Source organism: Salvelinus alpinus, chromosome 3 (assembly GCF_045679555.1).
Source record: "Salvelinus alpinus chromosome 3, SLU_Salpinus.1, whole genome shotgun sequence".
Taxonomy (NCBI): Eukaryota; Metazoa; Chordata; class Actinopteri; order Salmoniformes; family Salmonidae; genus Salvelinus; species Salvelinus alpinus.
Window position 1 is genome coordinate 105,455,325 of NC_092088.1, and position 13,658 is coordinate 105,468,982.

Sequence of the window (13,658 nt, forward strand, 5' to 3'; positions counted from 1 at the left end):
TTTTTCCTAGCCACCGTGCTTCTACACCTGCATTGCTTGCTGTTTGGGGGGTTTTAGGCTGGGTTTCTGTACAGCACTTTGAGATATCAGCTGATGTAAGAAGGGCTTTATAAATAAGTTTGATTGTGACGTGTTTGGTATGTGTGTGCGTATACACCTGTTTGTGTGTCTCACCTCAGTAGAAATCAGAAGAGGTCTGCTAAGGATTGGTCCTCTGGACAGTGGAAGTAGTTTTAAACAGGACCGTCTCAATCCTTCCTCTGTGGAAGTGGTTTTAAACAGGACCGTCTCAACCCTTCCTCTGTGGAAGTGGTTTTAAACAGGACCGTCTCAACCCTCCCTCTGTGGAAGTGGTTTTAAACAGGACCGTCTCAACCCTCCCTCTGTGGAAGTGGTTTTAAACAGGACCGTCTCAATCCTTCCTCTGTGGAAGTGGTTTTAAACAGGACCGTCTCGATCCTTCCTCTGTGGAAGTGGTTTTAAACAGGACCGTCTCAATCCTTCCTCTGTGGAAGTGGTTTTAAACAGGACCGTCTCAATCCTTCCTCTGTGGAAGTGGTTTTAAACAGGACCGTCTCAAATCCTTCCTCTGTGGAAGTGGTTTTAAACAGGACCGTCTCAATCCTTCCTCTGTGGAAGTGGTTTTAAACAGGACCGTCTCAATCCTTCCTCTGTGGAAGTGGTTTTAAGCGGGACCGTCTCGATTCTTCCTCTGTGGAAGTGGTTTTAAACGGGACCGTCTCGATCCTTCCTCTGTGGAAGTGGTTTTAAACGGGACCGTCTCAATCCTTCCTCTGTGGAAGTGGTTTTAAGCGGGACCGTCTCAATCCTTCCTCTGTGGAAGTGGTTTTAAGCGGGACCGTCTCGATCCTTCCTCTGTGGAAGTGGTTTTAAACAGGACCGTCTCAATCCTTCCTCTGTGGAAGTGGTTTTAAACGGGACCGTCTCAATCCTTCCTCTGTGGAAGTGGTTTTAAGCGGGACCGTCTCGATTCTTCCTCTGTGGAAGTGGTTTTAAACGGGACCGTCTCGATCCTTCCTCTGTGGAAGTGGTTTTAAACAGGACCGTCTCAATCCTTCCTCTGTGGAAGTGGTTTTAAACAGGACCGTCTCAATCCTTCCTCTGTGGAAGTGGTTTTAAACAGGACCGTCTCAATCCTTCCTCTGTGGAAGTGGTTTTAAACAGGATCGTCTCAATCCTTCCTCTGTGGAAGTGGTTTTAAGCGGGACCGTCTCGATCCTTCCTCTGTGGAAGTGGTTTTAAACAGGACCGTCTCAATCCTTCCTCTGTGGAAGTGGTTTTAAACAGGAGCATCAGTATAGATAATAACAGCCCTTCTGGATGAAGTGTGTTCAGAAAACAGTTTTCATGTTGAAGCTGAATGTGAATGACTGATCCTATTAATCTACTCAGCCTCATACACACACTGACTGTCCCTCTCTCTCTCTGTCCCTGTCTCGATCTCTCCTGTCTGTCCACCCCTTCTCTCTCGATCTCTCCTGTCTGTCCCTGTCTCAATCTCTCCTCTCTGTCTCAATCTCGTCTCTCCCCCCTCTCTCTCTCTGTCCCTGTCTCAATCTCTCCTGTCCCCCCCCTCTCTGTCTCAATCTCTCCTGTCTGTCCCCCCCTTCTCTCCTGTCTGTCCCTTTGTCTCCCTGTGTGTGCCCATCTCCTCCTCCAGACCTTGCAGAGTGGCCAGTGTGTGATGCAGGTGCTGGGTCTGGTCCTGGCCTTTGGTAACTTCATGAATGGTGGCAACCGAACCAGAGGACAGGCTGACGGCTTTAACCTGGATATCCTGCCCAAGCTGAAGGATGTGAAGAGCAGCGTGAGTGTCACTACTGGTGCTCTAGGACCTACACCCTATTCCCTATGGCTGGATGAGGCACTGCTAAGGCTCTAGGACCTACACCCTATTCCCTATGGCTGGATGAGGCACTGCTAAGGCTCTAGGACCTACACCCTATTCCCTATGGCTGGATGAGGCACTGCTAAGGCTCTAGGACCTGCACCCTATTCCCTATGGTTGGAAAAGACACTACTAGGACCTGCACCCTATTCCCTATGGTTGGGAGAGGCACTACTAGGGCACTAGGACCTGCACCCTATTCCCTATGGTTGGATGAGGCACTACTAGGGCACTAGGACCTATTCCCTATGTAGAGTCCATCTGGTCAACAGTAGACCAATGTATAGGCAGTAGGGAGCCATTTGAAACGCCGCTTAGTTAAACCTCTAGTTACACTGTGAGACATTACTGTCTATTTGGGACCCAGCTTAGTTAAACCTCTAGTTACACTGTGAGACATTACTGTCTATTTGGGACCCAGCTTAGTTAAACCTCTAGTTACACTGTGAGACATTACTGTCTATTTGGGACCCAGCTTAGTTATACCTCTAGTTACACTGTGAGACATTACTGTCTATTTGGGACCCAGCTTAGTTAAACCTCTAGTGACACTGTTAGACATTACTGTCTATTTGGGACCCATCTTAGTTATACCTCTAGTTACACTGTGAGACATTACTGTCTATTTGGGACCCAGCTTAGTTAAACCTCTAGTTACACTGTGAGACATTACTGTCTATTTGGGACCCAGCTTAGTTATACCTCTAGTTACACTGTGAGACATTACTGTCTATTTGGGACCCAGCTTAGTTAAACCTCTAGTGACACTGTTAGACATTACTGTCTATTTGGGACCCATCTTAGTTATACCTCTAGTTACACTGTGAGACATTACTGTCTATTTGGGACCCAGCTTAGTTAAACCTCTAGTTACACTGTGAGACATTACTGTCTATTTGGGACCCAGCTTAGTTATACCTCTAGTTACACTGTGAGACATTACTGTCTATTTGGGACCCAGCTTAGTTAAACCTCTAGTGACACTGTTAGACATTACTGTCTATTTGGGACCCATCTTAGTTATACCTCTAGTTACACTGTGAGACATTACTGTCTATTTGGGACCCAGCTTAGTTAAACCTCTAGTTACACTGTGAGACATTACTGTCTATTTGGGACCCAGCTTAGTTACACCTCTAGTGACACTGTGAGACATTACTGTCTATTTGGGACCCAGCTTAGTTACACCTCTAGTGACACTGTGAGACATTACTGTCTATTTGGGACCCATCTTAGTTAAACCTCTAGTTACACTGTGAGACATTACTGTCTATTTGGGACCCAGCTTAGTTACACCTCTAGTGACACTGTTAGACATTACTGTCTATTTGGGACCCATCTTAGTTAAACCTCTAGTTACACTGTGAGACATGACTGTCCATTTTGTCAGGGTTTATATTGTGCTGGAAGACTGTAGTTACTGTTCCTACCATATTTTATGATGATGCAGATGTGGATTAAAATATATATTTTAATTTTGTAAAAGCTTTGTAGAACACTTTGTGAGAAAGTGTCGTAAACCAAACATGAATTCCATGAACTGAAGCTAATGTATTTTGTCTTCCTCCTTTTGGCAGGATAACACCCGGAGTCTGTTGTCCTACATAGTGGCTTACTATCTGAGACACTTTGACGAGGTACGTTGGCATCCTGTTTGTCCTGTTCTAATCACTCTCTTCTGTCTTGGCACGGAGCAGACCAGGACTTCACTTTTAAATTGTATTGAAGCCCCGGTCGGGCGGTTAGCTAGACGAAGCCCCGGTCGGGCAGTTAGCTAGACGAAGCCCCGGTCGGGCGGTTAGCTAGACGAAGCCCCGGTCGGGCGGTTAGCTAGACGAAGCCCCGGTCGGGCGGTTAGCTAGACGAAGCCCCGGTCGGGCGGTTAGCTAGACGAAGCCCCGGTCGGGCGGTTAGCTAGACGAAGCCCCGGTCGGGCGGTTAGCCAGACGAAGCCCCGGTCGGGCGGTGAGCCAGACGAAGCCCCGGTCGGGCGGTTAGCCAGACGAAGCCCCGGTCGGGCGGTTAGCCAGACGAAGCCCCGGTCGGGCGGTTAGCCAGACGAAGCCCCGGTCGGGCGGTTAGCCAGACGAAGCCCCGGTCGGGCGGTTAGCCAGACGAAGCCCCGGTCGGGCGGTTAGCCAGACGAAGCCCCGGTCGGGCGGTTAGCCAGACGAAGCCCCGGTCGGGCGGTTAGCCAGACGAAGCCCCGGTCGGGCGGTTAGCCAGACGAAGCCCCGGTCGGGCGGTTAGCCAGACGAATTATTAGATTTCGATTTAGTCAACAAACAAAAAAATTAAATATATATATATATATATATATACACACACACAGTACCAGTCAAAAGTTTGGAGACACCTACTTATTCAAGGGTTTTTTCTTTATTTTTACTATTTTCTACATTGTAAAATAATAGTGAAGACATCAAACTATGAAATATCACATATATGGAATCATGTAGTAACCAAAAAAGTGTGAAACAAATAAATATATTTTATATTTGAGATCCTTCAATGTAGCCACCCTTTGCCTTGATGACAGCTTTGCTCATTCTTGGCATTCTCTCAACCAGCTTCATGAGGTAGTCACCTGGAAGGCATTTCAATTAACAGGTGTGCCTTAAGTTAATTTATGGAATGTCTTTCTTTAATGCGTTTGAGCCAATCAGTTGTGTTGTGACAAGGTAGGGGAGGTATAGCTTCTACAGCTGCGTTGCTTGCTGTTTGGGGTTTTAGTCTGGGTTTCTGTACAGCACTTTGAGATATCAGCTGATGTAAGAAGGGCTATATAAATACATTTGATTTGATATGAATTAATTAGATTTGTATACAGAAGATATCCCAATTTGGCAAAAGACCAAGTCCATATTGTGGCAAGAACAGCTCAAATAAGTGAAGAGACGCAACAGTCCATTACTTTAAGACAGAAGGTCAGTCAATTGGGAAAATTAAGAAAGTTTCTTCAAGTGCATTCGCAAAAATCATCAAGCGCTATGATGAAACTGGCTCTCATGAGGACCGCCACAGGAAAGGAAGACCCAGAGTTACCTGCTGCAGAGGATAAATTCATTAGAGTTACCTGCACCTCAGATTGCAGCCCAAATAAATGCTTCAGAGTTCAAGTAACAGACACATCTCAACATCAACTGTTCAGAGGAGACTGTGTGAATCAGGCCTTCATGGTCTAATTGCTGCAAAGAAACCACTACTAAAGGACACCAATAATAAGAAGAGACTAGCTTGGGCCAAGAAACACGAGCAACGGACATTAGACTGGTGGAAATCAGTCCTTTGGTCTGATGAGTCCAAATTGGAGATTTTTGGTTCCAACCACCGTCTTTGTGAGACGCAGAGTAGGTGAACGGATGATCTCTGCATGTGTGGTTCCCACCGTGAAGCATGGAGGAGGAGGTGTGGGGGTGCTTTGCTGGTGACACTGATTTATTTAGATTTCAAGGCATACTTAACCAGCATGGCTACCACAGCGTTGTGCAGCCATACGCCATCCCATCTGGTTTGGGCTTAGTGGGACTATCATTTGTTTTTCAACAGGACAATGACGAAACACACCTCCAGGCTGTGTAAGGGATATTTAACCAAGAAGGAGAGTGATGGGAGTGCGTCATCAGATGACTTGGCCTTCACAATCACCTGACCTCAACCCAATTTGAGATGAGTTGGACCACAGAGTGAAGAAAAATCAGCCAACAAGTGCTCTGCACATGTGGGAACTCCTTCAAGTCTGTTGGAAAAGCATTCCTCATGAAGCTGGTTGAGAGAATGCCAAGAGTGTGCAAAGCTGTCATCAAGGCAAAGGCTGGCTACTTTGAAGAATCTAAAATGTATTTGGATTTGTTTAACACTTTTTTGATTACTACATGATTCCATATGTGTTTCATAGTTTTGATGTCTTCAGTATTGTTTTACACTGTTGAAAATAGTAAATTATCCTAACCCACTCTACATGATCTACCTCTACTACCCTAACCCACTCTACATGATCTACCTCTACTACCCTAACCCACTCTACATGATCTACCTCTACTACCCTAACCCACTCTACATGATCTAACTCTACTACCCTAACCCACTCTACATGATCTACCTCTACTACCCTAACCCACTCTACATGATCTACCTCTACTACCCTAACCCACTCTACATGATCTAACTCTACTACCCTAACCCACTCTACTACCCTAACCCACTCTACATGATCTAACTCTACTACACTAACCCACTCTACATGATCTAACTCTACCACCCTAACCCACTCTACATGATCTAACTCTACTACCCTAACCCACTCTACATGATCTAACTCTACTACACTAACCCACTCTACATGATCTAACTCTACCACCCTAACCCACTCTACATGATCTAACTCTACTACCCTAACCCACTCTACATGATCTACCTCTACTACCATAACCCACTCTACATGATCTAACTCTACTACCCTAACCCACTCTACATGATCTAACTCTACTACCCTAACCCACTCTACATGATCTAACTCTGTTACTAACCCACTCTACATGATCTAACTCTACTACCCTAACCCACTCTACATGATCTAACTCTACTACCCTAACCCACTCTACGTGATCTACCTCTACTACCCTAACCCACTCTACGTGATCTACCTCTACTACCCTAACCCACTCTACGTGATCTACCTCTACTACCCTAACCCACTCTACGTGATCTAACTATGTTACTACCCTAACCCACTCTACATGATCTAACTCTACTACCCGAACCCACTCTACGTGATCTAACTCTACTACCCTAACCCACTCTACATGATCTAACTCTACCACCCTGACCCACTCTACGTGATCTAACTCTGATACTAACCCACTCTACATGATCTACCTCTACTACCCTAACCCACTCTACATGATCTAACTCTACTACCCTAACCCACTCTACATGATCTAACTCTACTACCCTAACCCACTCTACATGATCTAACTCTACTACCCTAACCCACTCTACATGATCTAACTCTGTTACTAACCCACTCTACATGATCTAACTCTACTACCCTAACCCACTCTGCGTGATCTAACTCTACTACCCTAACCCACTCTACGTGATCTACCTCTACTACCCTAACCCACTCTACGTGATCTACCTCTACTACCCTAACCCACTCTACGTGATCTACCTCTACTACCCTAACCCACTCTACGTGATCTAACTATGTTACTACCCTAACCCACTCTACATGATCTAACTCTACTACCCGAACCCACTCTACGTGATCTAACTCTACTACCCTAACCCACTCTACATGATCTAACTCTACCACCCTGACCCACTCTACGTGATCTAACTCTGATACTAACCCACTCTACATGATCTACCTCTACTACCCTAACCCACTCTACATGATCTAACTCTACTACCCTAACCCACTCTACATGATCTAACTCTACTACCCTAACCCACTCTACATGATCTAACTCTGTTACTAACCCACTCTACATGATCTAACTCTACTACCCTAACCCACTCTACATGATCTAACTCTGTTACTACCCCCCTCTACGTGATCTAACTCTACTACCCTAACCCACTCTACATGATCTAACTCTACTACCCTAACCCACTCTACATGATCTAACTCTGTTACTAACCCACTCTACATGATCTAACTCTGTTACTAACCCACTCTACATGATCTAACTCTACTACCCTAACCCACTCTACATGATCTAACTCTACCACCCTAACCCACTCTACATGATCTAACTCTATTACCCTAACCCACTCTACATGATCTAACTCTACCACCCTAACCCACTCTACATGATCTAACTCTACTACCCTAACCCACTCTACATGATCTAACTCTACTACCCTAACCCACTCTACATGATCTAACTCTACTACCCTAACCCACTCTACATGATCTAACTCTACTACCCTAACCCACTCTACATGATCTAACTCTACCACCCTAACCCACTCTACATGATCTAACTCTACTACCCTAACCCACCCTACATGATCTAACTCTACTACCCTAACCCACTCTACATGATCTAACTATACCACCCTAACCCACTCTACGTGATCTAACTCTACTACCCTAACCCACTCTACGTGATCTAACTCTACTACCCCACTCTACATGATCTAACTCTACTACCCTAACCCACTCTACGTGATCTAACTCTACTACCCTAACCCACTCTACATGATCTAACTCTACTACCCTAACCCACTCTACATGATCTAACTCTACCACCCTAACCCACTCTACATGATCTAACTCTACCACCCTAACCCACTCTACGTGATCTAACTCTACTACCCTAACCCACTCTACATGATCTACCTCTACTACCCTAACCCACTCTACGTGATCTAACTCTACCACCCTAACCCACTCTACATGATCTAACTCTACTACCCTAACCCACTCTACATGATCTAACTCTACTACCCTAACCCACTCTACATGATCTAACTCTGTTACCTAACCCACTCTACATGATCTAACTCTACTACCCTAACCCACTCTACGTGATCTACCTCTACTACCCTAACCCACTCTACGTGATCTAACTATGTTACTACCCTAACCCACTCTACATGATCTAACTCTACTACCCGAACCCACTCTACGTGATCTAACTCTACTACCCTAACCCACTCTACATGATCTAACTCTACCACCCTGACCCACTCTACGTGATCTAACTCTGTTACTAACCCACTCTACATGATCTAACTCTACTACCCTAACCCACTCTACATGATCTAACTCTACTACCCTAACCCACTCTACATGATCTAACTCTACTACCCTAACCCACTCTACATGATCTAACTCTACCACCCTAACCCACTCTACATGATCTAACTCTACTACCCTAACCCACTCTACATGATCTAACTCTACTACCCTAACCCACTCTACATGATCTAACTCTACTACCCTAACCCACTCTACATGATCTAACTCTACTACCCTAACCCACTCTACATGATCTAACTCTACCACCCTAACCCACTCTACATGATCTAACTCTACTACCCTAACCCACCCTACATGATCTAACTCTACTACCCTAACCCACTCTACATGATCTAACTATACCACCCTAACCCACTCTACGTGATCTAACTCTACTACCCTAACCCACTCTACATGATCTAACTCTACTACCCTAACCCACTCTACATGATCTAACTCTACTACCCTAACCCACTCTACATGATCTAACTCTACTACCCTAACCCACTCTACGTGATCTAACTCTACTACCCTAACCCACTCTACATGATCTAACTCTACCACCCTAACCCACTCTACATGATCTAACTCTACCACCCTAACCCACTCTACGTGATCTAACTCTACTACCCTAACCCACTCTACGTGATCTAACTCTACTACCCTAACCCACTCTACGTGATCTAACTCTACTACCCTAACCCACTCTACATGATCTAACTCTGTTACTAACCCACTCTACATGATCTAACTCTACCACCCTAACCCACTCTACATGATCTAACTCTACTACCCTAACCCACTCTACATGATCTAACTCTACTACCCTAACCCACTCTACATGATCTAACTCTGTTACTAACCCACTCTACATGATCTAACTCTACTACCCTAACCCACTCTACATGATCTAACTCTACCACCCTAACCCACTCTACATGATCTAACTCTACTACCCTAACCCACTCTACATGATCTAACTCTACTACCCTAACCCACTCTACATGATCTAACTCTACCACCCTAACCCACTCTACGTGATCTAACTCTACTACCCTAACCCACTCTACATGATCTAACTCTACTACCCTAACCCACTCTACATGCTCTAACTCTACTACCCTAACCCACTCTACATGATCTAACTCTACTACCCTAACCCACTCTACGTGATCTAACTCTACTACCCTAACCCACTCTACGTGATCTAACTCTACTACCCTAACCCACTCTACATGATCTACCTCTACTACCCTAACCCACTCTACATGATCTAACTCTACCACCCTAACCCACTCTACATGATCTAACTCTACTACCCTAACCCACTCTACATGATCTAACTCTACTACCCTAACCCACTCTACATGATCTAACTCTACTACCCTAACCCACTCTACATGATCTAACTCTACTACCCTAACCCACTCTACATGATCTAACTCTACTACCCTAACCCACTCTACATGATCTAACTCTACTACCCTAACCCACTCTACATGAATTAACTCTGTTACTAACCCACTCTACGTGATCTAACTCTACTACCCTAACCCACTCTACGTGATCTACCTCTACTACCCTAACCCACTCTACGTGATCTACCTCTACTACCCTAACCCACTCTACGTGATCTAACTATGTTACTACCCTAACCCACTCTACATGATCTAACTCTACTACCCGAACCCACTCTACGTGATCTAACTCTACTACCCTAACCCACTCTACATGATCTAACTCTACCACCCTGACCCACTCTACGTGATCTAACTCTGATACTAACCCACTCTACATGATCTACCTCTACTACCCTAACCCACTCTACATGATCTAACTCTACTACCCTAACCCACTCTACATGATCTAACTCTACTACCCTAACCCACTCTACATGATCTAACTCTACTACCCTAACCCACTCTACGTGATCTACCTCTACTACCCTAACCCACTCTACGTGATCTACCTCTACTACCCTAACCCACTCTACGTGATCTACCTCTACTACCCTAACCCACTCTACGTGATCTAACTATGTTACTACCCTAACCCACTCTACATGATCTAACTCTACTACCCGAACCCACTCTACGTGATCTAACTCTACTACCCTAACCCACTCTACATGATCTAACTCTACCACCCTGACCCACTCTACGTGATCTAACTCTGATACTAACCCACTCTACATGATCTACCTCTACTACCCTAACCCCCTCTACATGATCTAACTCTACTACCCTAACCCACTCTACATGATCTAACTCTACTACCCTAACCCACTCTACATGATCTAACTCTGTTACTAACCCACTCTACATGATCTAACTCTACTACCCTAACCCACTCTACATGATCTAACTCTGTTACTACCCCCCTCTACGTGATCTAACTCTACCACCCTAACCCACTCTACATGATCTAACTCTACTACCCTAACCCACTCTACATGATCTAACTCTACTACCCTAACCCACTCTACATGATCTAACTCTACTACCCTAACCCACTCTACATGATCTAACTCTACTACCCTAACCCACTCTACATGATCTAACTCTACTACCCTAACCCACTCTACATGATCTAACTCTACTACCCTAACCCACTCTACATGATCTAACTCTACTACCCTAACCCACTCTACATGATCTAACTCTACCACCCTAACCCACTCTACATGATCTAACTCTACTACCCTAACCCACTCTACATGATCTAACTCTACTACCCTAACCCACTCTACGTGATCTAACTCTACTACCCTAACCCACTCTACATGATCTAACTCTACTACCCCACTCTACATGATCTAACTCTACTACCCTAACCCACTCTACGTGATCTAACTCTACTACCCTAACCCACTCTACGTGATCTAACTCTACTACCCTAACCCACTCTACATGATCTAACTCTACCACCCTAACCCACTCTACATGATCTAACTCTACCACCCTAACCCACTCTACGTGATCTAACTCTACTACCCTAACCCACTCTACATGATCTACCTCTACTACCCTAACCCACTCTACGTGATCTAACTCTACCACCCTAACCCACTCTACATGATCTAACTCTACTACCCTAACCCAATCTACATGATCTACCTCTACTACCCTAACCCACTCTACATGATCTAACTCTGTTACTAACCCACTCTACATGATCTAACTCTACTACCCTAACCCACTCTACGTGATCTACCTCTACTACCCTAACCCACTCTACGTGATCTAACTATGTTACTACCCTAACCCACTCTACATGATCTAACTCTACTACCCGAACCCACTCTACGTGATCTAACTCTACTACCCTAACCCACTCTACATGATCTAACTCTACCACCCTGACCCACTCTACGTGATCTAACTCTGATACTAACCCACTCTACATGATCTAACTCTACTACCCTAACCCACTCTACATGATCTAACTCTACTACCCTAACCCACTCTACATGATCTACCTCTACTACCCTAACCCACTCTACATGATCTAACTCTGTTACTACCCCAACCCACTCTAAATGATCTAACTCTACTACCCTAACCCACTCTACATGATCTACCTCTACTACCCTAACCCACTCTACATGATCTAACTCTACTACCCTAACCCACTCTACATGATCTAACTCTACTACCCTAACCCACTCTACATGATCTAACTCTGTTACTACCCCCCTCTACGTGATCTAACTCTACTACCCTAACCCACTCTACATGATCTAACTCTACCACCCTGACCCACTCTACATGATCTAACTCTACTACCCTAACCCACTCTACATGATCTAACTCTGTTACTACCCCCCTCTACATGATCTACCTCTACTACCCTAACCCACTCTACATGATCTAACTCTACTACCCTAACCCACTCTACATGCTCTACCTCTACTACCCTAACCCACTCTACATGATCTAACTCTACTACCCTAACCCACTCTACATGCTCTACCTCTACTACCCTAACCCACTCTACATGATCTAACTCTACTACCCTAACCCACTCTACATGATCTAACTCTACTACCCTAACCCACTCTACATGATCTACCTCTACCACCCTAACCCACTCTACGTGATCTAACTCTACTACCCTAACCCACTCTACATGATCTACCTCTACCACCCTAACCCACTCTACATGATCTAACTCTGTTACTACCCTAACCCACTCTACATGATCTAACTCTACTACCCTAACCCACTCTACATGATCTACCTCTACTACCCTAACCCACTCTACATGATCTAACTCTACTACCCTAACCCACTCTACATGATCTAACTCTACTACCCTAACCCACTCTACATGATCTAACTCTGTTACTACCCCCCTCTACGTGATCTAACTCTACTACCCTAACCCACTCTACATGATCTAACTCTACCACCCTGACCCACTCTACATGATCTAACTCTACTACCCTAACCCACTCTACATGATCTAACTCTACTACCCTAACCCACTCTACATGATCTAACTCTGTTACTACCCCCCTCTACATGATCTACCTCTACTACCCTAACCCACTCTACATGATCTAACTCTACTACCCTAACCCACTCTACATGCTCTACCTCTACTACCCTAACCCACTCTACATGATCTAACTCTACTACCCTAACCCACTCTACATGCTCTACCTCTACTACCCTAACCCACTCTACATGATCTAACTCTACTACCCTAACCCACTCTACATGATCTAACTCTACTACCCTAACCCACTCTACATGATCTACCTCTACCACCCTAACCCACTCTACGTGATCTAACTCTACTACCCTAACCCACTCTACATGATCTACCTCTACCACCCTAACCCACTCTACATGATCTAACTCTACCACCCTAACCCACTCTACATGATCTAACTCTACTACCCTAACCCACTCTACGTGATCTAACTCTACTACCCTAACCCACTCTACATGATCTAACTCTACTACCCTAACCCACTCTACATGATCTAACTCT

General features: G+C 45.0%; 1 protein-coding gene across 2 annotated transcripts in view; it reads left to right on the forward strand.

Moving 5' to 3' along the window:
* LOC139571657 (formin-2-like) overlaps nt 1-13,658 on the forward strand; it is a 222,217-nt gene that overhangs the window by 127,948 nt on the left and 80,611 nt on the right. For both annotated transcript variants that reach the window (XM_071394730.1, XM_071394731.1), the window contains 2 exons: nt 1,682-1,828; nt 3,487-3,546. In XM_071394730.1, the coding sequence (XP_071250831.1) occupies nt 1,682-1,828; nt 3,487-3,546 (207 nt within the window). The remainder of the gene's footprint in view (nt 1-1,681; nt 1,829-3,486; nt 3,547-13,658) is intronic.